The sequence below is a fragment of the Xenopus laevis genome, chromosome 6L (genome assembly GCF_017654675.1).
Source record: "Xenopus laevis strain J_2021 chromosome 6L, Xenopus_laevis_v10.1, whole genome shotgun sequence".
Taxonomy (NCBI): Eukaryota; Metazoa; Chordata; class Amphibia; order Anura; family Pipidae; genus Xenopus; species Xenopus laevis.
Genome location: NC_054381.1, coordinates 157,787,847 through 157,814,580, shown reverse-complemented (window position 1 = coordinate 157,814,580; position 26,734 = coordinate 157,787,847). Strand labels below are relative to the sequence as shown.

The 26,734-nt window shown below is 40.8% G+C and overlaps 1 protein-coding gene across 1 annotated transcript in view; it reads left to right on the top strand.

The window, feature by feature from the left end:
• Positions 1-26,734, top strand: part of trappc9.L (trafficking protein particle complex subunit 9 L homeolog) — a gene marked incomplete at its 5' end in the record, with an annotated part of 331,258 nt that overhangs the window by 34,029 nt on the left and 270,495 nt on the right. Inside the window, 1 exon segment of the mRNA NM_001089879.1 lies at positions 15,268-15,353. Coding sequence (NP_001083348.1) covers positions 15,268-15,353 — 86 coding nt within the window.

The following is a 26,734-nucleotide window of genomic DNA, read 5'->3' as shown; positions in this document are numbered from 1 at the left end:
GTAAACAGTAAACTAATCCATTATACTGTATTGTCTGTACCGGAAACAATGCATTCTAGTTATAACAGAATCTGTGCAGCCACTGGGACAGAATGCTCTGTTATACAGATAGCTAGAATCTCAGCTGCCATAAAGCAGGACAGGACTGCTGCTTACAATGGGGATCAGATAGAGCATTCTGTCCCAGTGGCTGCACAGATCCTATCTGATCCCCATTGTAAGCAGCAGTCCTGTCCTGCTTTATGGCAGCTGAGATTCTAGCTATCTGTATAACAGAACATTCTGTCCCAGTGGCTGCACAGATCCTATCTGATCCCCATTGTAAGCAGCAGTCCTGTCCTGCTTTATGGCAGCTGAGATTCTAGCTATCTGTATAACAGAACATTCTGTCCCAGTGGCTGCACAGATCCTATCTGATCCCCATTGTAAGCAGCAGTCCTGTCCTGCTTTATGGCAGCTGAGATTCTAGCTATCTGTATAACAGAACATTCTGTCCCAGTGGCTGCACAGATCCTATCTGATCCCCATTGTAAGCAGCAGTCCTGTCCTGCTTTATGGCAGCTGAGATTCTAGCTATCTGTACAACAGAACATTCTGTCCCAGTGGCTGCACAGATCCTATCTGATCCCCATTGTAAGCAGCAATCCTGTCCTGCTTTATATACATATATATATATATATATATATATATATATATATATATATATATATATATATATATATATATATATATATATATATATATATATATATATATATATATATATATATGATAAGTTTAGCATACTAAATAGAAACTAAAATACCTCATTCACAGTCTGTAAGATTTATACAGTGTAACACAGAATTATTAGCTGACATTTTGCGTAGAATTAGACTCAGTCGGAGTTTGGAGAAGTTACAGCAGACAGCCCCACGCTGGAACATGAGGGATCTGTGCAACCCAATCTGCAGGTGTGAGCTGGGATTGTGCCTGTGGATTGATTGGGACTGATTGATAGCAACAGATAGTGCTGCGCGAGGAGCAGGGAAGTAGATAAATAATACAGGAGCCTTAGAAATAAAGAGAGTAATTTGCAGGCGCTGCAGGTTGTGCTTGAAATCTCAGCAGTTATTATATTCCACCTTCACAAAGCGCTGGGCCGGTCATTATTTCTGTCACATATCATTATCTGTAAAGAGTAAAATGCCCTCCCGGCAGGCCCAGGTGATTTATTTAACATTAAAATATGACAACGCCGTGCCTGCGAGTGCTAAACTTATCTGGTGATGCTGCTTTAAACCCATTTTCACTCTGCGGCACCGGTAATCCTCCTCTTGTGCTTTATGATCTTTTATTATAAAACCCTTGTAAAGAGACGCAGGGGCTGGTTTTGTCTTTTCAGTGCCGTGAGCTCCAACCAAGCGTCGCCTGCCTTCCTTCCTTATGTTGGGGATTATCCAATGTTTGCGCTTTTTCCCCCTTTATAGGACTCAGAGTTGCCGAAAATGATAATTTAAGGGATTAAGTTTAAAGGGGTTGTTCACCTTTAAATGAACTTTTAGTATGATGTAAAGAGTGTTATCCTGTGACAATTTGCAATTGGTTTTCATTGTTTTATAGTTATATATCTTTTTATTTATCAGCTCTCCAATTTGCAAGTTCAGCAGTCTGGTTGCTAGAGTCCAAATTCCCCTAGCAACCGTGCTATGAATAAGAGACTGGAATATGAATAGGAGAGGCCTGAATAGAAAGATGAGTAATAAAAAGTAGCAGTAATAAAGAATTCGTAGCCTTACGGACCATTTGTTTTTTAGATGAGGTCCGTGACCATCTTTTGAAAGCTGGTAAGAGTCAGAAGAAAAAAAAAATAACTAAAAAAGTAAAAACTATAAATAATGAAGACCATTTGCAAAGTTGCTAGGAATTGTAACATACTAAAAGTTAAATCAAAGGTGAACCACCCCTTTAATATTGGTAATACCATACAATATTTTCAGACAGAGATTGTTTTGTATTCTCTTCACATTATATAATCAGAAAGCTCATATTCTGATTAGCTTGTTCACCTTTAAATTAACTGTTAGTATGATGTAGAGAGGGATATTCTGAGACAATTTGCAATTGGTTTTCATTTTTTATTATTTGTGGTTTTTGACTTATTTAGCTTTTTATTCAGCAGCTCTTCTGAATGTAATTTCAGCCATCTGGTTGATATGGTTCAAATTCCCCTAGCAACCATGCACTGATTTGAATAAGAGACTGGAATATGAATAGGAGGGGCCTGAATAGAAAGATCAGTAATAAAAAGTAGCAATAACAATACATTTGTAGCCTTACAGATTTTTAGATGGGTGAGCCCCTATTGAACCCCCCAAGGAAAGAGTCAGAAGAAGGCAAATAATTAAAACTATAAATTAAACTATAAAAAATAAAGGCCAATTGAAAAGTTGCTTAGATTTAGAAATCTAAACCCAAAAATGAATTGTAAACTTAATCACAGTCTTCTCTGCGCGTGTTACAATTCCATTCATATCTGTTGTTCCATTCATTCAGGCAACCCCCTGAACAATCAAAATACAGGTATGGGATCCGTTATCTGGAAAGCAGTTGTCCAGAAAGCTCTGAATTATGGAAAGGCCGTCTCCCATTGGGGCAAATCTACTAAAGGGCGAAGTGGCTAACGCTAGTGAAAATTCGCCAGCGTGATGTAATTTTGCCACTTCGCCAATTTACTAACGGGTGCTGGCGTAAATTCGCTAGCCAAGTGGACCTACTCTAGTGCTACTTCGCACCCTTACACCAGGCGAAGTTGCGCTATGGCGAAGGGACGTAACTACGCTAATTCACTAAATTGCGGAATTTCGTGAACATTACCTCTTGCGCCAGACTTTACTTCGTCGCCTCAGACCAAGCAAAGTGCAATAGAGTAGATAGGACTTGCTTCAAAAAAAGTTGAAATTTCCCAAAAAACACTGGCGTCTTTTACTTTTTTAAGGGTGGTAGGCTGAAAAAGATCGTAATTTTTTTTGGGGGTACCCTCCTTCCTCCCAACATATGGAACATAAACTATACAATGGGCACATGTGTAGGGCAATATAACAACTCTATTTTATTTCATAAAGACTTGTGTATTGTAATGTATTTGCTGCAACATATACGTCCATTGTACTTTAACGTGGCTCCGTATGCAAATTAGGCATCGCTAGCGTAACTTCAAACTACTGATCATAACATCGCTAGCGCAACTTCGCAAACGATCAGTAACTTGTGCGCAACTTCGTGAATTTGCGCAACCCTGGCGAATCTACGCCAGCTGAAGTGCATCGAAGCCAACACTAGCACAACTTTGGAAGTAACTAAATTTGCCCGATAGACTCCATTGTAATCAAATTTTATCCAAATAATCCAAATTTCCTTTTTCTGTGTAATAATAAAACAGTATCTTGTACTTGATCCCAACTAAGATATAATTAATCCTTATTGGGAGCAAAACCAGCCTATTGGCTTAATTTAATGTTTAAGGGGCAGATTTATTAAGGTTCAAATGGTAAATTAGAATTTTCAAATTTTTTTGTGTCAAAACTCACAAATTCGAATTTAAAAGCACCAATTCTAATGTAAATTGGAATGTGAGATTTATCACAACTCGACCATGGAAACAGCCCTAATTCGAATATTCGCCGCCTAAAACCTGCCGAATTAATTTACAATGACAGAGGTCTGTAGTCCCACTTGAAGATGTTGATAGCCTCCCAGACATCCAAGTTTTTTTTGTAGGAAAACTCGAATCGAGTTTCATTCGCATTAGATTCGAGTTTTCAGGGCAGTAACCTTCGTTCGAATTTTAGACGTTTTGGGGTTTTTCTTAAATAGCATAACATTCGAGTTTTGAGTACATTCGAATTTATTAGAGTACAAAAATTCGAGCTTTGATAAATCTGTCGCTAAGCGATTTTCTAGTAGACTTAAAGGAGAAGCAAAGGTTAAAATTAAGTAAGGAAGGTCTATATAAATACACCAGTAAACCCTCAAAGTGAGTCCTCTGTCAAAAGAGTATTGTGTACTCATGGGCTTCTGTTTCAGACTTCCTGTTTTCAGCTTAAACCTCCAGGGCTAGGGCTTGAGCATGCTCAGTTTGCTCCATTCTCCCTCCCTCCCTTCTCTGCTGTAATCTGAGCCAAGAGCTATGAGTGAGCAGGCAGAGACTTGGGCAGGAAGTGATGCCACACCAAGCTAACATGGCAGCTGCTATCCTAAACAAACAGTTTTTTCTCAGGTATGGTAAAAAATTCTACAGAATAAATATAGCATTCTAGCTTGCACTATTGCAGCTAATTTATTGTCAATAAAATGCCTCTGTAGCTTCCTTCTCCTTTAAGATAGGAAGATCCAAATTACAGAAAGATCCGTTATCCGAGCAACCCCATTCTGGATAACAGGTCCTATACCATTTTCATGCTGCCAAATCATTCCCCCATAGCCCTGGAGCAGCATTTAGTGAAAGTCTTACAGAATCTTTAGAGAAGAAAAGCACTTGGAAAATAAATGTTTAGTTTTTAATATTAGGCGATCCATAAGGTAAATATTAAATTAAGGACTAGTTGCCCTTTAAGTGCTTGATTTGCATCTGGTATTAGCAGCAGATTCATTCCCAGAGTCATCATCTATCTTGGCTTCTTTTGACATGTTCATTTCTTTTGATGGATGTAATCTTCCGTAATATAAAACCGAGGCTTATAGCAATTAATATGCAAGCTAACAAAATAAATGTAAGTGATATATGAAAAATGATTCCGGGGCTCCCCTGTCAGTGATGGATTGGCCCGCTGCAGGCCACACCTCTCACGTATAGGATCAACTGGGCGTGGCTGAAATTTATTGTATATTTCCAATGTATAATATCTTATTAGTATATAATACCAACACACGCACTTTGCAGCCCCATTGACTTAAACAGCAATTCGGCAGGTTTTAGGTGTCGAATAGTGGAATTCGAGTTCGTAAAGGGCCAGAGTATGATAAATCTCAAAAAACAAATTAGATTTTTTTTAAAAAATTTGATTCGAATTTGAACAACTCGCTGGTCGAAATTTGACAATAAAAAAACTCTAAATTTTCAGTTCAACCCTTGATAAATCTGCCCCTAAATCCTTTGATGCTTGTAGGAGTGGTGTTGCTGCTTTGCGTGGATGGAAACCATTAGTGTAATAACGCTAAAGAGGAGGAGCTTGGCATGGAGGGGTTATTGACATGGACCAACAAGGAATTAGTGTCCGTAGCAGCAGAGCATATAAAGGGTTAATAAACTAGGGATGCACCGAATCCAGGATTCGGCCTTTTTAAGCAGGATTCGGATTCGGCCGAATCCTTATGCCAGGCTGAACCGAATTCGAATTTGCATATGCAAATTAGGGGCGGGGAGCGAAATCGTGTGACTTTTGTCACAAAACAAGAAAGTAAAAAATATTTTCCCTTACCCACCCCTAATTTGCATATGCAAATTAGGGTTTGTATTCGGTTCGGTATTCGGCCGAATCTTTCAAGAAGGATTCGGGGGTTCGGCCGAATCCAAAATAGTGGATTCGGTGCATCCCTATAATAAACATTTTCACAGTGAGGAATAAAGAAGAGTAATTGCAGTGACAAGGGACGGGAGGCAGGAAAGGTTCTGACTGTTCTGATGGAACCTTATCTAGTTACTCCGAGGCCAGAACGACACCAGATCTCAATCTGTGAATGACAGTCGAGCCAAGACGACAGCGCTTTGCAAGAACGGAGCTCTGCAGTCAGATTAGTGGCAGAGCCGTTTCTCTCCTCCTGCTGGAGATGATCAGGGAACAGATGGTACAGGTGCAGGAAGGGTCATTCTAAATAAGTGGCCACTTAAATTCCCACGTGATTGAAAGTATCACAGTAGAAGGAAGGGTCCGGAATACTAAGTAAAAACAGGGAGAGGGAAGGTCTTCATTACAGCTCTGCTGACTATAAATACATGTAATAATAATGATAATAATAATAATGCTATGAGCTGGTACAGTCTGTTACAATACCTGTGCGGCGGGGTCGTCGGCGGGGACGCCCGCCGCATGGTCCATAAGCCGGCGCCATCTTGTTTCTAGGGCGCCTGGCGCGCCTGCGCGCCCCTTAAAGGCGCAGGCACGCTGGCGCATTTGCGCCATCACGTTTTTGACGCCTGTTTGGCACGAAATTTGAACACATATAAGGCCCATTCTGTCTCCCAGCCTGTGCCCGTGATAGGACTTGTTTCCTTAGTGCATCTGTTCCTGTTATTCTGTATCTTGATTACCCGTGTTTGACCCTGCCTGTATCCTGACTACTCTGAACTCTGTATCCTGACCCTCGCCTGCCTACGACAACTCTTCCTGTTTAACCCCTTGATTGACAACCGGTTTGACCCTTGCCTGTCTGACGATTCTGATATCCGCCTGCCTCGACCCAGCCTGTCTGACCATCCTTCTGCCTAATCCTTTTGTACCGTGACCTTCGGCCCAAAAAGACTTTGCTAACAGCCGTGCCCCTTCGCCAGCCAGAACATCTCGCCTTGCACCCCTCGTTAAGTCCAGGTGGCACCCAAGTAAGCTGAGGGCTCCTCCCGAACCCCAACGGTGGTCACACTACTGGTGAAGCCGAGCCGATACCAGGGTGCTTGGCATTTGTTCTGGTATCGGGTGCCGGTCGTGACAGTCTATGGGCAATGGGGCATGGGGAGAGAAACATCATAATGTGCTCCACCATTGACTTGAATAGCAACTACCACTCATCACTTGTGTACATGGATCTCGGCCTGAGAACTCACCTGGCCATTTCCAGGCTTACATGCTACTGTACACACATTTACATGAGATTCAAAGCAAAGGATGGCAGTTTAGGGTTTTGTCATTGCTTGTGTGCCATTCATTTTAGAGGGAAGGAATGTTCTGGGCACACAATAAGCTATACCCTCATACTGTACTGTCTAAGGGAATCAATATGGCACCTCCCTCCTCCCATATGTATAAATACAAATATACAGAGAAGGAATGTTCTGGGCACACAATAAGCTATACCCTCATACTGTACTGTCTAAGGGAATCAATATGGCACCTCCCTCCTCCCATATGTATAAATACAAATATACAGAGAAGGAATGTTCTGGGCACACAATAAGCTATACCCTCATACTGTACTGTCTAAGGGAAACAATATGGCACCTCCTTCCCATATGTATAAATACAAATATACAGAGAAGGAATGTTCTGGGCACACAATAAGCTATACCCTCATACTGTACTGTCTAAGGGAACCAATATGGCACCTCCCTCCTCCCATATGTATAAATACAAATATACAGAGAAGGAATGTTCTGGGCACACAATAAGCTATACCCTCATACTGTACTGTCTAAGGGAAGCAATATGTCACCTCTTCCCATATGTATAAATACAAATAGCTTGAATCCAAAAATACACCCTCTAAAACCTGTTGCGGTCATGAAGGAGGCAATGGCAGACGTCCCTTGAACCATTTGAAGATGCTGCTTAATGAATATAAATGTCAGTATATTCCCCTTGTAAGAAAGGAACATTGTTGCAAAGCTAAACCTTTTTAGGCTTTCAAGTTAGCTGGGACAGTCTAATCTTTATAAGGTACAAGGAGGCCAATAAATCATGCAAAAAAGCTGAAATCGATATGGAAAAAGATATTTCATCAAGCAATAAAAAGAATCCAAAATTATTTTTTAAATATGTAAATAGTAAAAAAAAATGAAGCAGGAAGGTGTGGGACCCTTAATATCAGAGGGGAGGGTCAGTTGCTTGATGAGAACAAAAAAAAAAAGCTGAGATTCTGAACTCATATTTTTCGTCTGTCTACACAAATGAGGAACCAGTTAATGAAGGTTTCCTTCTTAATAGTCCCAATTCTAGTAATACAACTAATGATGCATGGTTCACACATGAGGAAATTCAAAGGAGACTAGAACATGTTAAGATAAACAAAGGTCTGGGGCCAGATGGTATTCATCCCAGGGTAATTAGTGAGCTTAGCTCTGTGATTGCCAAACCTCTTTACTTAATTTTTCAGGATTCATTGAGATCTGGCATAGTGCCGAGAGACTGGCGAATTTCTAATGTGGTACCTCTATTCAAAAAGCAATCCTGTTCTCAGCCTCAAAACTATAGGCCAGTTAGTCTATCTGTGGTAGGAAAGCTTTTTGAAGGGTTAATAAAGGATACAATACTTCATAGAAAATCATAATACTACAGTACGAGTCTGTGTTAGCATGGGTTTATGTGTGATAGATGTTGCCAGACTAAATTAATTTCTTTTTACGAGAAGATCAGCTGGGACCTTGATTCTGGGATGGCAGTGGATGTGATTTACTTAGACTTTGCTAAAGCATTTGATACAGTGTCACACAGACGGTTACTGGTTAAATGAAGGAATGTTGGCCTGGAACATAGTATTTGTACCTGGATAGAGAACTGGCTAAAAGATAGACTACAAAGAGTGGTGGGAAATGGAACATTTTCTAATTGGACCAGTGTTGTTAGTGGAGTACCGCAGGGCTCTGTACTAGGTCCCTTGCTTTTCAACTTGTTTATTAATGACCTGGAGGTGGCCATTGAAAGTACTGTTTCTATTTTTGCAGATGAGACTAAATTGTGCAGAACTATAGGTTCCATGCAGGATGCTGCCACTTTGCACAGTGATTTGTCTAAACTGGAAAACTGGGCAGCAAACTGGAAAATGAGGTTCAATGTTGATAGCTGAGTTTTTTCCTTAAATTAGAAACCGTTCAAGTTGTGAGTTAATTTGATTTCATTTGATGTCTTTGAAACCCTAGAATTCAACCTTAAATAACTCCCTTAAAGTATCAAGATCCAAATTATAGAAAATTCCCTTAACCGGAAAATCCCATGTCCCAAGCGTTCTGGATATGAGATCTCATACCTTAACACTTTCAAATGGAACAACAGACATCTGTCATTGTAAATTAATTCGGAAGGTTTTAGGTGGCGAATATTCGAATTAGGGCTGTTTCCATGGTTGAGGCGTGATATATCTCACATTCAAATTTACATTCGAGTTGGTGCTTTTAAATTCGAATTTGTGAGTTTTCACACAAAAAAAAAATGAAAATTCGAATTTACCATTTGACCCTTAATAAATCTGTCCCTTAAACATTAAATAAACCCAATAGGCTGGTTTTGCCTCCAATAAGTATTAATTATATCTTAGTTGGGATCAAGTATAAGGTATTGTTTTATTATTACACAGAAAGAGGAAATCACTTTTACAATTTTAATTATTTGATTAAAATGGAATCTATAGGAGATGGCCTTCTTGTAATTTGGAGCTTTCTGGATAACAGATCCTGTACCTATATATACATATCTACAGGAAAGAAAAGTTCTGGCTACACAGAGAGCTAAATCTTCCTTTGGGTTTACCCTTGCACGACTTATTTATACTTAAGGAGAAATGGAATTTTATCTTAATACTAAAGATTTACCATTCCATTGCAATTTTGTAACTTCAAATCGATCATTGAAAATTACCATCGGGTTAATATGCCGTTTTTTTTTTTTGTGTGAGCCCTGCTTTTTAGGGCAATTAAAAAGCAGTAATTATGTTGTCAGGAATGAAGCGGCTGTGCTGAGCATGTTAAACTGCTTCCACTTTCACCCCAGGAGTGAATTAACCTTCCTCCGTCTCTCCAGAGCCGTTAAACATATATTACACTGTTCCGCCTCGTTCCTATGGCTCCTTGGACACAAGTGAAAAAACGAGGCTGAAAATAGACTTTTTAGAAATTATACTCTGCCTGTAAAGCTCCGTACGGACATGATAAATCATTCACGTTGGCCGCCATCAATTTCTGGGACATTATTCTGAACTTGCAGCAGCTCCTTAGAGAGACTAAAGACATTTTTTGTTCTTTGGAAGGGCTTGTACCCTAGAGATGGCATGCTACAGTATCGTTAATGGAAGAAAACTAAAACCTCCATTAGATATTGTGGAAACGCAGTGTTTTCAAGACAACGGAGCATCCCAAGATTGTCATTATCCTTTAGTTACATAGTGCTGACATACTCCACAGCGCTGTACAGTCTCTATAACACTTACTCACAGTTACTTTGTACAACAGGTCAACCTCTAGACATTTTGGAGGCCTGAAAAATAATTTGCTGCGGGGCCCAGTAATATCTAGTTAAGCGGTTGACTCATATAGCACCCTTATGCAACGTACTACCACCACCCCCAGCAACCGGGTTGTGTTAATACTGTAGTCCTGCCGGTACTTTTTGTAGGATGCAAAACATACCTTCTTCTTTCTTTATTTGTTTGGCTAGAAACAAAATATTGATGCACCAAATCTAGGACCTGCTTTTGGATTCTGACTTTTTTCAGCAGGAGCTCAGCAGTACCTGGCCAAACTGAGTCCAGATCCTTAAAATCACATGACTTTTCATCACATTTGCATTTCTCCCGCATGGTGCATGTGGTTAGTTTTAACCCTTCCTTCCCCTAATCTGCGTATACATATGTACATTTGGGGTGAGATTCAGGTTACCGAACGCTGACGAAATTGCGCCAGCAAAAATATGCTCAGCAGTTCGAAGTTACGATAGCGCTGGCTAATTTGCATACAGCGTGCAGTTAAAGTACAACGGCTGTATATGTTGCAGCAACTACATTACACTACACAAGTCCAGGGAACCCTAATAAAATAGAGGTGTTATATTGCCCTACACATGAGCCCAGTGTATAGTTTATGTGCCATATGTTCTCAAATGTAGGGGGGAAGGAGGTTACCCCAAAAAAAATTTTCAATCTTTTTAAGCCTATCACCCTGTAAAAATGAAAAGACGCCAGCGTTTTTTGGGAATTGAAAAATGTTCTACTATTTTTTGGGGAACTCCTATCTACTCTATTGCACTTCGCCTGGTCTGAGGTGGCGAAGGCAAGTCTGGCGAGAGGTAACGGTCAGTAAAATCAAAAACGTAGTGAATTTGCGTAGTAACACTCTTTCGCCAGAGCGAAAATGTCCCTGGCATTAGAGTGCTAAGCTGAGCCAGAGTCTATCTCTTTGGCGAAATTACGCCAGCGTCCGTTAATAAATCGGCGAAGTGCCCAAATAACGTCACGCTGGTGAATTTTCACCAGTGTTAGCCACTTTGCCCTTTAGTAAATTTCCCACTAAGTGAACCCAATAGGATTTCATGGGATTGCACAGCTCAGCCCGAAGTTCCGGATTGTTACTGAAATATCCCGGCTTTCTCTTTGATCTCATGCACTGAGCAGCCAGAAAAAGATTCAGTGTTTCTAACTTAATTGGCTTTTGGCAGAGAGTCCAGAATAGATACTTGGATACTTTTGTATACAATTTAAGATAAGCAAAGAAGTAATTGTAACTTAGCTTCTCAGCAGCAGCCCAGAGCCCACTGAGCATGTGCAGAGCCACTGACTCACAAAAGACGCCTAACCAGATCCAAGATGGGGAGCTGCTGGGGTAAAGGCTTATTATAGGGCTGCTGAACCTCTGGGTGGGTACAGTAAATTCAATACATAAAATCGCTTTTAGTTCTCCAGTAAAAGGACGCGCCGTTATTTTGATTACAGACCATGCACTGCAGTACAATCGATGTTGACCAGGGAAGCGGTTGCAGCCATCTTTTTCTTAATGCATTGAGTCATCACATACATTGGGATCAACTCCTTTTAGCACGTGCAGCTGAATGATGTGTTTGTTTCTATATAAATAATTCTATAGTATTATAGTGGATTTGATGAGCAGTAGTTATTGTTTTTGTGCCTTTGAGCACTCCATGTGCATCATTTCTAAGGTTGCTTTATCAGCTCTATATACATATATTAATGAGTCACTGGCCTTGAGTTATTATATTTCATGCTATATCATACTGGTATACAAGAACATTCTGCTGTACTGTGTATAGAGCCCAGGTGATTCAGCATTCCGTTACTGGCTAGATCCCAATGTTTGTGACAAGAAGATGATTCATTGTAGGCAAGTCCCTAGCCGTTTGCACTTCATAGGGCACATTTATTTGGGAGTCACTCATGTAACTCAAGGGCAAAGAAGTTCTCAGGGGTTGTAAGTTAAGTTGTGATTGGACATTGGCCTGTGCCATGTGCTGTAACAGCAGCTTGCAGCACATTTCTCACACTATGGTGTGTGAATGACAGGACAAGGGTAGGCATCAAGCTGTTGAAGAACCAGCATTTAAGCAATCATGCATACAGCCACCCAAACAGGTCATCCTCAAGCCTCCTTATTTCCTCTGCTGGAAGGCACTTTTCCCATTTGACTGGGTTTAGTCTGAACAGACCATAGATCAGGGGTCCCCAACCTTTTTTTTTACCCAGGAGGAACATTCAGATTTAAAAGGAATTGGGGAGCAACGCAAGCATGAGAAATATTCCTGGGGTGCTGAATAAGGGCTGTGATTGGCCATTTGGTAGCCCCTATACAGACTGTCAGCCTACAGGAGGCTCATTTTTGTTGTACATCTGTTTTTTATGCAACCAAAACTTGCCTCCAAGCCAGTAATTAAAAATTAAGCACCTGCTTTTAAGCCACGGGGAGCAACATTCAAGGGGTCGGAGAGCAACATGCCACTGCCATAGATACAAACATAGTGAGACATACATAACATACAGAAAGTGTCCAAGGATAAAGTCTAAAGAATAAAGCCCACCCATTCCCTATAAGTAATTCTCCCTAATTTCTAATACTGAATTTTTGCCATTGCAGTATCTCTTCCCAATTTTAGTATTATTACCCCTTCTGAATTTTATCCCTAACTTTTATAGGGCAGTGGGGAAACCTTTCATCTTAAAGGAGAACTAACCCCACGCAATAAGAAAAGCCCCATCTACTACCCTAGATAGTCCTCCATCCCTGTCCCTTCCCTTATAGTGTATTATTCCAGAAAGTGCCCCTGGACAGCATGCTCACTTATTTATGCAGAGTAGTGAAGCCAAGCTCATGGGTCGCCGTCTTCTTTCGTAAGGGAACGCTGTATTTGACGCATGCACAGTTGTTGCAGCCCAGTATCCGTACCAACTGCGCATGCGCTGAAAAGTTCAGTAAATTGCCGAAGGGAAGGAAGAAGATCTGCCATGTGCTACTCAGCATATATAAGTGAGCATGCTGTCCAGGGGCACTTTCTGGAATAATACACTATGAGGGTTGGGAGCAGGGATGGGGGACTATCTAGGGTAGTAGATGGGGCTTTTCTTATTGGGGGGGTTTAGTTTTCCTTTAAAGCTAGGTGCACCATCCAAACTCCAAGGAGCCTCCAAACTCCGAGACTATTGGGTACACACTTTAAACCACTCCTCTACAATGTCCTCAAAAAAGGATCTAGTGCAAACACATACAAAAGGTGACTCAAAGGAGAAGGAAAGGTTAAAACTAAGTAAGCCTTATCAGAAAGGTCCATCTAAATACACCAGTAAACCTCCAAAGTAGTGCTGCTCTGAATCCTCTGTCAAAAGAAACACAGCATTTCTTTCCTTCTATTGTGTACACATGGGCTTCTGTATCAGACTTCCTGCCTTCATCTTAAACCTCATTGCCCTGGGCAAGAGCATGCTCAGTTTGCTCCTCTCCCCCCACCCCTCCCTTCTCTGCTGTAATCTGAGCCCAGAGCAGTGAGAGACTCAGGCAGGAAGTGATGTCACACCATGTTAATACTGCAGCTCCTATCCTAAACAAACAGAGAGTTTCTAGAGCTTTTTACTCAGGTATGGTAAAACATTTTACAGAATAAATATAGCATTCTAGCTTGTACTATTGCAGCTAATCTATTGGCAATAAAATGCCTCCGTAGCTTTCCTTCTCCTTTAAGGGACAATGCTGTATTACCTCAGGTCCCACTTTAGAACCTCCCCCCCCCTCTAGTAACAGCAGCCCCCCTTAATTGCCTTCCATCAACCCACCTCAACTCTCACTCCCCACACTGTGTATTAGACAGAAAAGGTGCCCCTGAGAAAAAAACCTGAGTCTAAAATGCAGAGTTCCCCGATGCCAGTTCACATTCTTTCGGGTCTCTTCGCTGATACTAAGCCTGTGAGAGCACGCACAGTTGGGCCTAGTCAGGAATTGGCTTCAACTTCACATGCTCCCACAGGCTTCGTGTCAGCAAAGACCCAAAAGAATGTAAACTGGTAGAAGACGGCGCCGGGAAACTCTGCTGCGCAACTCTGCATTTTAGACTCAGGTTTTTTTCAGCTGCACCTTTCTGACTAATACACAGTATGGGAAGGGAGAGGTGAGGGGGTTATAAAAGGCAGTTAAGGTGGACTGTTGTTACTAGGGGTGGGGGGTTAGTTCACCTTTAAAATCGTCACCTTACCACCCATTAATTAGCAGAAATCTCTTTGACCTATTATAAAAAATCATCAGCTAACTAACAAATTGACTCGGGATAATGTACTATGACAAAAGAGCCCAGTTGCACACATGGTTTACTCAATACAAGGCTTTAACTTGGTCCAGACCAAGTGTTTGAAAATAAGAAAAATCTAGAAAAAATTATAATTTTCAGGCTTCTTTCTCTCTGCCAAATGAGCATAAAACCCCTCAGTATACCGTCTCTTTACTAGAAACAACCTGTGAGTCAATAAGGCCTGTCGGCAACTTCTCTTTACAATTCTGAAAAGAGTTTGCCCCAAAATGTCTTTCTGGAAACCATAGACTTCCGATGACTATATTGATACTAAATTATATGATTTCTAAACTGGGAAATTTCTTCCCCAGCAACCCTAGCTGAAATACATGATTGCAGCCTGTTTCTCAAGGATTGATCCTTCAGAATTATAGAACCCTCCCTTCTAACAGGTAGGGACTTAAAAAAGAATTGAAAAGATCCTCTTTCCCACCACAGAAATACTCTATAAAGACATGTTTTGTTGACCTAGCCTAAGTCTTTAGTACCTAGTATCCAGAGTCCTTTCCAATTTCTGTTGAGTCAGTGAGCCCTTTTCACTGTTATTTTGGGCCATACATACATCATCATTCATTTACATTTCATATTTAAACTCCAATAGGAGACATCTTTTAACTCTGGCCTCTATAATTCACTTTATTCCACTGTCGATGATTAAGATGTCAGTCTCGCTTTGCCCCAAAAAATGTCAGAATTATTTGTCAGCCTTGTTTTAGGAAACATCCACCTGGGCCAGAGTGAGGGTAACTAAAGTGATTTGGGCAAATATAAATATTGCTACTTAGCTAATTGTTTTTCTCGTCCACAGATTTCCAGTGGGTACAAGGTGATGTGTGTGAAGTTCAGTTGATGGTCTACAATCCCATGCCCTTTGAACTGAGAGTTGAGACAATGGTAAGTTACACATTACATACCTGTATTTAGTGTGTCTTGCTGGTGGCGTTTGGTTGTGCCATTACTTCTGTGTGTGGTTAGAATGGAATCAACAACGCACAAGGTGCTCTGGGTAGGCAGCCATGTTTTCTTTTCTTCTAGTAATGTGGAAGAAATAAAGTGCAGAATGAACCAATAGGGCAGGTGGGCCATTAATGTATTGCGTCTTGAACAACCTGTCCAGGTAATGGTTTGGCCTCCAGAAATCCTTATGGTCATGGTTTCCAGATCTTCCTGCATTAAATACTTATCTCGGGTTGCTTGTGTAACATCAACATCTTGTTAATGTCAAGCATTGTATTTGCACCTTAGCTCTATACTGAGTAATCTGATTAGCCTCATCTTTAAGCTCTACAAAAGTCTACAGAGCAGATCATGGTGTCATTATATCATTTTGCTCACATCCTTGATCTTCTTGATTACAGGATGGTCATCCCCTCAAGTGATAAAGAACTCCAGGACCAACAAAAGTGCAAAGCCCAGGGCTGTTGCAAAAGCCTATTCAGTTGGCTATATTGCTACACTCAGTAGGCTAGCTTTGGTTATCGTTTCTATGACATTAAAGGGGAACTATAGCGAAAATGAAAATTTAATATAAGATTCAGCATACTGAAATAAGAAACGGTCTAAATAAAATCAATCAAATATTCTGCAATGTTTATAAAAATCATCAAGTTTATTTTCACTATTCCTCTCTCAGCATCTGTTTCTCTTCATTCTCTCTTCGTGCAACAGTTGGGTGTCAGATATTCAATGACAGTTAGATCCAATATATCTTATAGGGGGGCTCCTTTACTAGCAGATGTATTAGAGCTCACTCAAATAACAGATTCCAGTCCAAACAAAATCTAACAAAATAATTGCCTTTGAACAAATTCTGCATGTAGAGAGACATGATGTCTGGTCAGTTTAATAGAGTGAGCTCTAGTACATCATCTAGGCAAAAGGAGCCCCCCTATAAAATATATTGGATCTAACTGTCAATTAATTTCTGACACCCAAATCCTGCATGAAGAAGGAATAAAGAGAAACAGATGATGAGAGAAGAATAGTGAAGGTAAACTGATTATTTCAGAAACAATACAGAATTTTTACTTGATTATATTTAGAAAACTTCTTATTTCAGTATGCTGAAGCTTATATAAAATTTTCATTGTCACGAGAGAGAGCAAGCAGGCCTGTGCATTCTGGGAGCAAGGTTATAGATTCCAGGTATAAGGCATCATTGTACTCAATAAAGTTCTGCACGTGTGCTCTGTATGTGCTTATACATAATACATGGATTCACCCTTAGAGCAACCCGTGTGTGCCTCTACAATAATCCCTCATTCCTAGAATTTACAATAACAGAGTAATGTCCTATAAACCCAATCATGTCCATGGAAGGCTGCTTAATAGCCGGCACTTGAGCCACTCTGGAGGGGTTCAGCACACTGACGTCACGTCCATTTTCAAAGGCTGGAGTAAATGTAATTTTGTGCCAGAATGAATATGACCAGCTCACTCTCAATGCAGAAAATGAGGCTGGATAGAATAGAGGGTCAACTTGACCGAAATAAACAGATAGTTGTGGGTCAATGGCTGTGACAATGTCACCAGGGCCATTCGATCACCTGTTAAAGGTTCATCAGTTTGTTTATTGTATTGATTTCCCGAAGGCAGGTCTGTTGTCTATGCCGCTGTTCAGTTTAACTGGTTGCTTCCAGAGGAACCCTTGTATGGCACACAACAACTGGGCTTGTTAGCCAGACCGTGGATAGATAAAGCCACTGTACTTCATCAGTGAAATTATATCAAGGCTGTTATTGCTAATGATTAGTTATTTGAGTGAGGGTCAGGCATTTACCCTTTAATGGAGCTGCTAGGTTCTCACCTTACCTTATTTCTGAAACAGTCTGCTTACATATAGAAATACAGAGAGTCTATAGCTCTAGCTGCTTAACAAGAGTACTATGATGGCAGCTTAAAGGGTCTGGGGAAAAGTAGTCAGCAGCTCAAGCAGTGGGGAGGTACTGGAACACTGTGATGGCAACTTAAAGGGTCAAGAGCCAAGGAGTCAGTGGCTAAAGCAGTGGAAGGTACTACAACATTGGATGGCAGCTTAATGGGTCTGAGGCCAAGGAGTCAGTGACTCAAGCAGTGGGAGGTTCTAGAACACTGGGATGGCAGCGTAAAGGGTCTGTGGCCAAGGAGTCAGTGACTCAAGCAGTGGGAGGTGCTAGAACACTGTGATGGCAGCGTAAAGGGTCTGTGGCCAAGGAGTCAGTGACTCAAGCAGTGGGAGGTGCTAGAACACTGTGATGGCAGCGTAAAGGGTCTGTGGCCAAGGAGTCAGTGGCTCAAACAGTGGGCTGATTTAGAACCTTGATGACAGCTTAAGACAGTTGGGCAGGGTGGGATATCTTTTTGTGTTATGTGATCAATCCTATAAATCCCTGTATTGTAAATGACTTTTTTGGACTTCTTTTGTGTTTTGTTTTTGGGATGCACATTTCTATAATGGTACTTAGGGCATGGCTTCTTGTCATCCTCAAGTGTGGTCCTTCTCTATAGTGGAAGGACATTTTCCATGTATTCGTTTGATGGCTTCTCCCGTAATGTTGGCTGCTCATAAGATCTCTTTTAACATCTGTTTTTTTTTTTTAATTCAAAATGTAATCAAAATTTTCAGTCCTTCCCGATTGATGAGACGACCCATATCCAAGGCTTTTTACCGATATTGGTCACCTTGTCTCCCACCACACATTCACAGATTATCGTACTAAAGTTCTTTCATACGATAAATATTGGTGCGTTTATTGCCACTTCAAGGGGCCTATTTATAAAGGGTCGAATAGTAAATTCGAATTAGAATTTTAGAGTTTAAAAAATTCATACATTCAAATTTTAATCCCCCTATCCTAATGCAAATTTGAATGTGAGATGTATCACATCTTGACCATGGAAACCGTCCTAATTCGAATATTGGCCACCTGAAACCTACCGAGTTCATGTAGAAGTCAATGGTAGAGTTCCGTTGAGCCATTTGACTTCCTGACATTCAAGGGGTTTTTTTTCCGGAGAAAAACTCGATTCCAACTAATTGAATACAATTCACATTTTTGAGTTCGGAACCATTTGATCGAATATTAAATGGGTTAATTTTTTCTTAAATAACCTCCCAGTTGAATTGTATATTCATATTAAAAAAAAATCACATGAATTCGAAATTCGACCTAATAAATGGGCCTCTCCCGGTCTGAGTGAAAGGGCAAAACAAGTGGAACGGAGAAGAAGTAATAAAGGTGTTCTCCAGCCCAAATCTGACCCCGAATCTGACTTTTGCTTAAAGGGGACCTGTCACCTTGAGAAGTAATTACACATTCTTTTCTATCATGTTAGTTGAGCAAAATAAACTTAACTTACACTAAATGTATTATTTAGATTTTGTTTCCTTCAATCTTAGAATTACACAATCACAGCAAGCAGGCAGGAGCCATTTTGTGACAATTTGTTATTAAGACAAATTGTGTATCACCCCAAAAACTTGTGTATGTATCAGAATGGGGAACCCTACACAATTATAAAGTGTGATGGGGGAATGTGAGGAGTGCACGGACTTCTAGGAATTGCTAAATGGAAAGTGAAAGGAATTGTCATGACCCACCTTTATGACTCAGGCATATCGGTGGGACAGGTAATATTTGATTGTCAGCTCAGATATTTAAAAACCATTATAACAGGTATGGATGTTTTAATAAAAAAAAAGAATTTGGGTTCCATGTTTAATTTGCAAAGGACTTTCATTATACAGTTTTTTTATGAATAGGTGACAGGTCCACTTTAAAGAACATTAATTTACTGTTTTTAGAAAACTCTCTTCTATGACATCACTTCCTCTGGGTCAGAACCAGAAAAGACAACCAAGCTAATAGGGTTTTTGATCCTTAGCCAGGGAGGACAACACTATAGATACAATATTTAGACAATCTGTGTAGATCTTTCCCTTCCATCACACTTACTATTTGTCCAGAGAGAAAATTCTATATAAATCATATGCTGTTGTTATTCCTTGGAATGAAGAATGCTTTTGCTACTTGCTTTTTCCATAAGAACTAAAAGCTGTCATTTTTGGAATCCGTGTGATCTCCCCAGTCGCAGTCCGATGAATAGGATGGTTGTTGGCAGAGCGTCCACTCGATTTTGTGCCACCAAAGCCAATAGAGTCTACAACAAAAAGTCTTGTTTTCCCAGATCTGAAACAGGCACAGATGGTGGTATAATGAGCCATCCATGAGTAAAATCATCTCCATCTGCAACAAAGACGCTGCTAGTGGAACGGGGCGACTGGATGGCTCTCTGTTTAACCTCTTTCTCTATCGATTCGTTTATGTTAATAACCGCTTTAAATAAACGCCGTCATCAAAACAGAATTGTATTTATAACGTTTAGTAACGTGACTCATCCTGAATAATTTTTCTCTTTTTGTTCTCGAACAAGTGTTAGTAGCAGTTACTCACAGCTTTCTCCTGTCTTTCTTTAGGGCTGAGATTCTAGTAAAACCCTTCCCTGTTCTTCTAGTTCAGGATCACTTTCCATTATATACCTGGAGTTCCTAAGTCTTGGCCATCAAGTAAACCTTGGAACCCTCCATGGTATTGGTGGGAGAGGTTTGGAAAAAAACTGGTTTATTTATGCGTGGTGCCTCCACCTCATTGGGTTCCAAGAGACATACCACTGGAGACCTCGCTATTTAAAGGGGAAAATGTAATATAAGCTTCCTCATACTGAAGTCAGAAACATTCTAAATACAATTGATTAAAAATTCTGCGTTGTTTCTGAAATAATCAAGTTTATCTTCTCTATCCCTCTCTCAGCATCTGATTCTCTTCATTCTCACTTCATGCAGCAGTTGGGTGTTATATGAATGATCCAATATATCTTATAGGGGGGCTTCCTTACCTAGCAGATGAATTAGAGCTCACTCAAATAACTGATTCTAGTAAAAAAAAAAAAAAGATCTAACAAAATAACTGCCTTTTGCACAAATCCTGCATGTAGAGAGACATGATGTCTGGTGAGTTTAATAGAGTGAGCTCTAATACATCTTCTAGGCAAAAGGAGCCCCCCTATAAGATATATTGGATCATTCATCTGACACCCAACTGCTGAATAAAGACAGAATGAAGAGAAACACATGCTGAGAGAGGAAAAGTGAAGATAAACTTGATTATTTCAGTATCAGTACAGAATTTTTAATTTTATTCAAAAAGTTTCTTATCTCAGCATGAAGAAGCATACAGGATATCACATTTTTATTTCGCTATAGTTCCCCTTTAATCTTTACAGTGGGTCATACATTTTTAGTTCTGTCATTATTCCCCCAATGGTGGCTAAATCGTTGGGGCATTAACTGGCATTAACCACCGCCTCACTGGCAGCTTGCTTCTTGACAGACCATTATTCTTTAGCTCTGGGTGGTATAGATTCAGGTGGCTTGGATAGATACTGTATATCCGAGGGAGATAGACTCTGCTAAAGATGGTGGTTTGGGGCCCTGTACTGAAGCCTTTAGAGTCTTAGGGCCAAAGCAGAAAATTAGCTTTTATTAAATGCTAGGAATAACTGAATTGCTTGCTACTGATTTCAGTAGGAATCACCATGAGTAGATCCCTAAAGGAACAGTAACATCAAAAAATGAAAGTGTTTTAATATAATGCAATGTTGCCCTGCACTGATAAAACTGGTGTGTTTGCTTCAGAAACACTACTATAGTTTATATAAACAAGCTGCTGTGTAGCCATGGGGCAGCCATTCATGCACAGGATACACGGTAGATAACAGATAAGTACTATTATAGTTTATATAAACAAGCTGCTGTGTAGCCATGGGGGCAGCCATTCAAGCACATGATACACAGTAGATAACAGATAAGTACTACTATAGTTTATATAAACAAGCTGCTGTGTAGCCATGGGGGCAGCCATTCAAGCACAGGATACACAGTAGATAACAGATAAGTACTACTATAGTTTATATAAACAAGCTGTTGTGTAGCCATGGGGGCAGCCATTCATGCACAGGATACACGGTAGATAACAGATAAGTACTATTATAGTTTATATAAACAAGCTGCTGTGTAGCCATGGGGGCAGCCATTCAAGCACAGGATACACAGTAGATAACAGATAAGTACTACTATAGTTTATATAAACAAGCTGCTGTCTAGCCATGGGGGTAGCCATTCAAGCACAGGATACACAGTAGATAACAGATAAGTACTACTATAGTTTATATAAACAAGCTGCTGTGTAGCCATGGGGGCAGCCATTCAAGCACAGGATACACAGTAGATAACAGATAAGTACTACTATAGTTTATATAAACAAGCTGCTGTGTAGCCATGGGGGCAGCCATTCAAGCACAGGACACACAGTAGATAACAGATAAGTACTACTATAGTTTATATAAACAAGCTGCTGTATAGAAATGGGGCAGCCATTCAAATTAGCAGACAGCAGATAAGCTCTCTAGAACATAATGGTGTTATCTGTTATCCACTATTTAACCTGTGCCTTTTTTTAATTTCCACCATTACTACACAGCAGCTTGTTTATATAAACTATATATATTTTCCATTTTCAATGGAAAAGTCATGTGACCTTGGCAGCAGTCTGTAGCTAGGTATGTAAATATATATATTTATATAGATATATGGGTTGTTGGTACTAGCAGGTGTGTGTTTTTATTCAGTATTGCTATTGCTTTTAGTTCACAATCTGCCCTTGAAAGTTACAGAGGGGGATCTGGGGACCTGATTTGAAGAGGACTATAAATATTCATGCATATGTTTTCTATCATACAAGCTTTTAGGCAATTGACAGCCACAAATGGAGCAATAATTAATTTCCTGAAGCTTTTTCACTCACTCACTGATTAGAATTCAAGTACTTGCTGCATTGTTCTCTATAATGTTCTTGGGGTGTCATTACGCTTGTTTCTCACTGTATTAATGATTTTGAGCATCAATACCCACTGCCTCTCACTGTATATAATGTACTTGGGGTGTCACTACTACTGTCTCACATTGGGGTATCAGTATCCACTGCCTCTCACTGTATATAATGTACTTGGGGTGTCACTACTACTGTCTCACATTGGGGTATCAGTATCCACTGCCTCTCACTGTATATAATGTACTTGGGGGTGTCACTACTACTGTCTCACATTGGGGTATCAGTATCCACTGCCTCTCACTGTATATAATGTACTTGGGGGTGTCACTACTACTGTCTCACATTGGGGTATCAGTATCCACTGCCTCTCACTGTATATAATGTACTTGGGGTGTCACTACTACTGTCTCACATCCACTGCCTCTCACTGTATATAATGTACTTGGGGGTGTCACTAGCAGTGACTGCTCTACTGTCGGCTCACAAGCCTCTATCCTGCTTACACATTTGGCACTACCCCGCAACCCCGGTTCCACGAAAAATTCTCACCACCCATTAATTATATCCCGCTTCACGAGCTGCCAGCCGCTCACTGGGGTCATATCACCCTTGGAACTTATGGGTGTCACTACTACTGTCTCACATTGGGGTATCAGTATCCACTGCCTTTCACTGTATATAATGTACTTGGGGGTGTCACACTACTGTCTCACTGGGACCAGTATCCAGTAGTCACACCTGCCTCTCACTCGTATATAATGTACTTGGGGGTCGTCACTACTATACTACTGTCTCACATTGGGGTAGTTCAGATATCCACTGCTTCACTGTATATTAATGTACTTGGGGTGTCACTACTACTGTCACTACTTACTGTCCACATTTGGCGTGTATCAGTATCCACTGCCTCTCACTGTAGATAAGTTACTTGGGACCAGGTGTGTCACCTCTACCTGTCTCAGTTGGCCGTCGGTATCAGCTATCCACCGCCTGCTCACTGTATATTAACTGTTACTTGGCATCTGGGTGTTTCACTACTACTGATCTCACATTGGGGTATCGTATTCCATGCTCTCACTGTATATAAACTGTACCTTTGGGGTCACTCACTAACACTGTCTCACATTGGTATTAGTATCCACTGCCTCTCACTGTATATAAATGTACTTGGGTGTCCTAACATGTCTCACGTTCGCGGGTAGCATATTTCCACTGCCTCTCACTGTATTAATGTACTGGGGGTTGTCACGAAAAAACATACTACTGCTCCTTCACATTGCGGGTATTAGTATCACCTGCCTCTCACTGTATATAATTGTACTTGGAGGGTGTCACTACTACTTCCACATATGGGGTACAGATATCCACTGCCTCTATCACTGTATGATAATGTACTGGCAGGTGTCACTACTACTGTTCTTCACGTTGTTCGTATCAGATCCACTGCCCTCTGCAACGTATATATGTGACTTGGCAACTCTATGGCGTCACTACTTCACTGTCTCCATTGGGTATCAGTATTCCACTGCACTTCCACTGTTCCATAATGCGTACTTTCGGCGGTTGTGCACTATACTGTCTCTTCACATTGGGCACATCGTTGCTATGATTAGAAGTCCACTGCCTCTACACCTGTCTCTATTATAATTCACTTGGGGTTGTCCACACTAACTACTGTCCTCACGATTGGTACCCGGTCATCAGGATTCCACTGCCTCTCACGTATATCAAATGTACTTGGGGGGTGTCACGATACTATGTCTCCCATTGCGTATCAGTATCCCACTGCCTCTCACTGTATAATGACATGTTACTTCGGTCACCTGTCGTCCACTACCTACTGTCTCAATGGGTATCCGTATCCACTCACTGTAAAATGCACTTGGTCGTGAGAAACTCAACTTCTTTTTGTTATTATAAAACTGGTGCTTGGGTTTGTCCAAGTATTCCAGTCTCTATTCAAATCAATACAATGGTTCTAGGGCAATTTGAACCCAAGGCAACCAGATGGTTCAATATGCCAAACTGGAGAGCTGCTGAATAAAAAGCTAAATAAGTAAAAAACCACAAATAATAAAAAATGAAAACCAATTGCAAACTGTCTCAGAATATCACTCGCTACATCAAACTAACAGTTAATTTAAAGGTAAACAACCCCTTTAATCCACAGAAAACAAAAGACGGGATTGTGTTGCAGCGCAAACTGAAATATATATCTTTTTTCTTTAATGCAAAAATAGCAAATAGTAGCCCCATATAAAACTGGGTGCCATTCCTGACGTGTCTTTCCCAGCAGTACAAAGGCCTCGGAAAGGGGAAAAGCATTTCAAATCGTCCCTTTCATGGCGGCTCCATTTCTCTTCCCCTCGCTGCCTCCCCTGTACATTAATAGTGAAACCACTATACAAAATTCATGCTCCTGACAACTAGAGGTTTCCCTACACAACATTCAAAGCAACGTGGCGGCCTTTAGTCGGTATAAAATATATATATAGGGAGAGATCAGATACGTTGTGGAAAATGCAGTGCCCTACAGTGTGTTTTATAACGTCTTGGTTCTTGATGATGTTGTTCTGCGTCTGATGTTGGATTGAGAAGATGAAGGGCCGAACCTTATAGAAGGAATTTACTGGTTCTCACTCTGCTCTACTAAGGGCCACATTTATTCTCCAACTCAAAAACACGCACAATCTACTGGTTGGAATTATAGCTCAGGATCGTTGAGGATCTTCTGATCATCCTCTGGGCTCCGCCAGTCATTTATCCCCACACTATAACAATCTTCTCCCAAACCCAAGGAACAAGCGACTATGGGTGATTTGTGGTTATCACTGCCTGAGCCTGGGACATGATGGGATCCAACGGGCTTGTCCTGTTAATGTATCCATCATCCCAGAGAGTCAGCGCCATTGTAGGAGATATACCTGACTGGCATGATCTTGTGCAGGCACTGTGGGTGGACTAAACAATTTGTAAAATTAATTACCTGGGAGCACCACGGTGTATGGCTTCTCCTCTGTGTGCATCACGTTTTGGAAAAGTACCCGGACATAACTTCATAGTCAAACTTGTATGTAGAAACACGGAGCACCACAGGAATGAAGTCAGGAGTAATAATAAAAATCCAAAAATGTGTTGATCCATTAAAAGCGGCACATCATAGTAGGAACAATTAGAGAACCATAGGCTTAATGCGTTTCGTGGCTATCCAGCCACTTTCTCAAAAGCACTGTGGTGGACTAAAGCACTCCGATGGAAGCTTACAGGGGTTCTGCAAAAGAGTCTGTGACTCAGGCAGTGGGAGGGATTAGAACAGTCTGATGGCAGTTTACATTGAGATGGAGTCTGTGATTTAAAGGAACAGTAACACCAAAAAATTAAGTGTTTTAAAGTACTGAAAATATCATGTAGTGTTGTCCTGCACTGGTAATACTGATCTGTTTGTTCACTACTATAGTTCATATAAACAAGCTGCTGTGTAGCAATGGAGGAATTGAAAAAAAGTCTATGTGGCACAGTATAAATAGTGGATAACAGATAAACTCTGTAGAACAGGTTATCTGCTGTGTAACCTGAGCCTTTTCTCATTTGAATGGCTGCCCCCATGGCTACACAGCAGCTTATTTATATAAACAATAGTAGTGTTTTTGAAGCAAACACAACAGTTTTTCTAGTGCAGGGCAACAGTGTGTTATATTTTTATTACTTTAAAACAATTTCTTTTTATGATGTTACTGGTACTTTAAGCCGTGGGATGGACTAGGACACTCACATGGCAGCTTATAGGGGACTGAGTCTATGTTAAGCAGTGGGATTTACTAGGACACTCTAATGGCAGTTAATAGGGGACCGAATCTGTGATTTAAGCAGTGGGATGGACTTGGACACTATCATGGCAGTTTATAGGGGACTGAGTTTGTGATTTTAGCCGTGGGAAGGACTAGAACAATCTGATGGCCGTCTGCAGGGGGATGGAGTCTGTGACTCAAGCAGTGGGAGGGACTTGGACACTTTGAAGGCATTTTACAGTGGGATGGAATCTGTGACTCAAGCAGTGGGAGGGACTAGGACACTCAAGCAGTGGGAGGGCCTGTTATATACTCTGATGGAAATTTACAGGGGGACTGAGTCTGTGACTCAAGCAATGGGAGGGACTAGGACACATGGAAATTTACAGGTGGATTGAGTCTGTGACTCAAGCAATGGGAGGGACTACGACACTGATCGCAGTTTACTGGGGGACGGAATCTGAAGCAGTAGGAGGGACTAGGAAATAGCAATGCAGCTTAAAGGGAGAAGGGCAGGGAGATGTTTAGGCTTGGACCACAAGGGCAAGTATGTTGGCCAATGTGACCCTTTCTTGCATTGCTATTGTTTCTTGGCTGTTATATGTTTGGCCATAAGTCT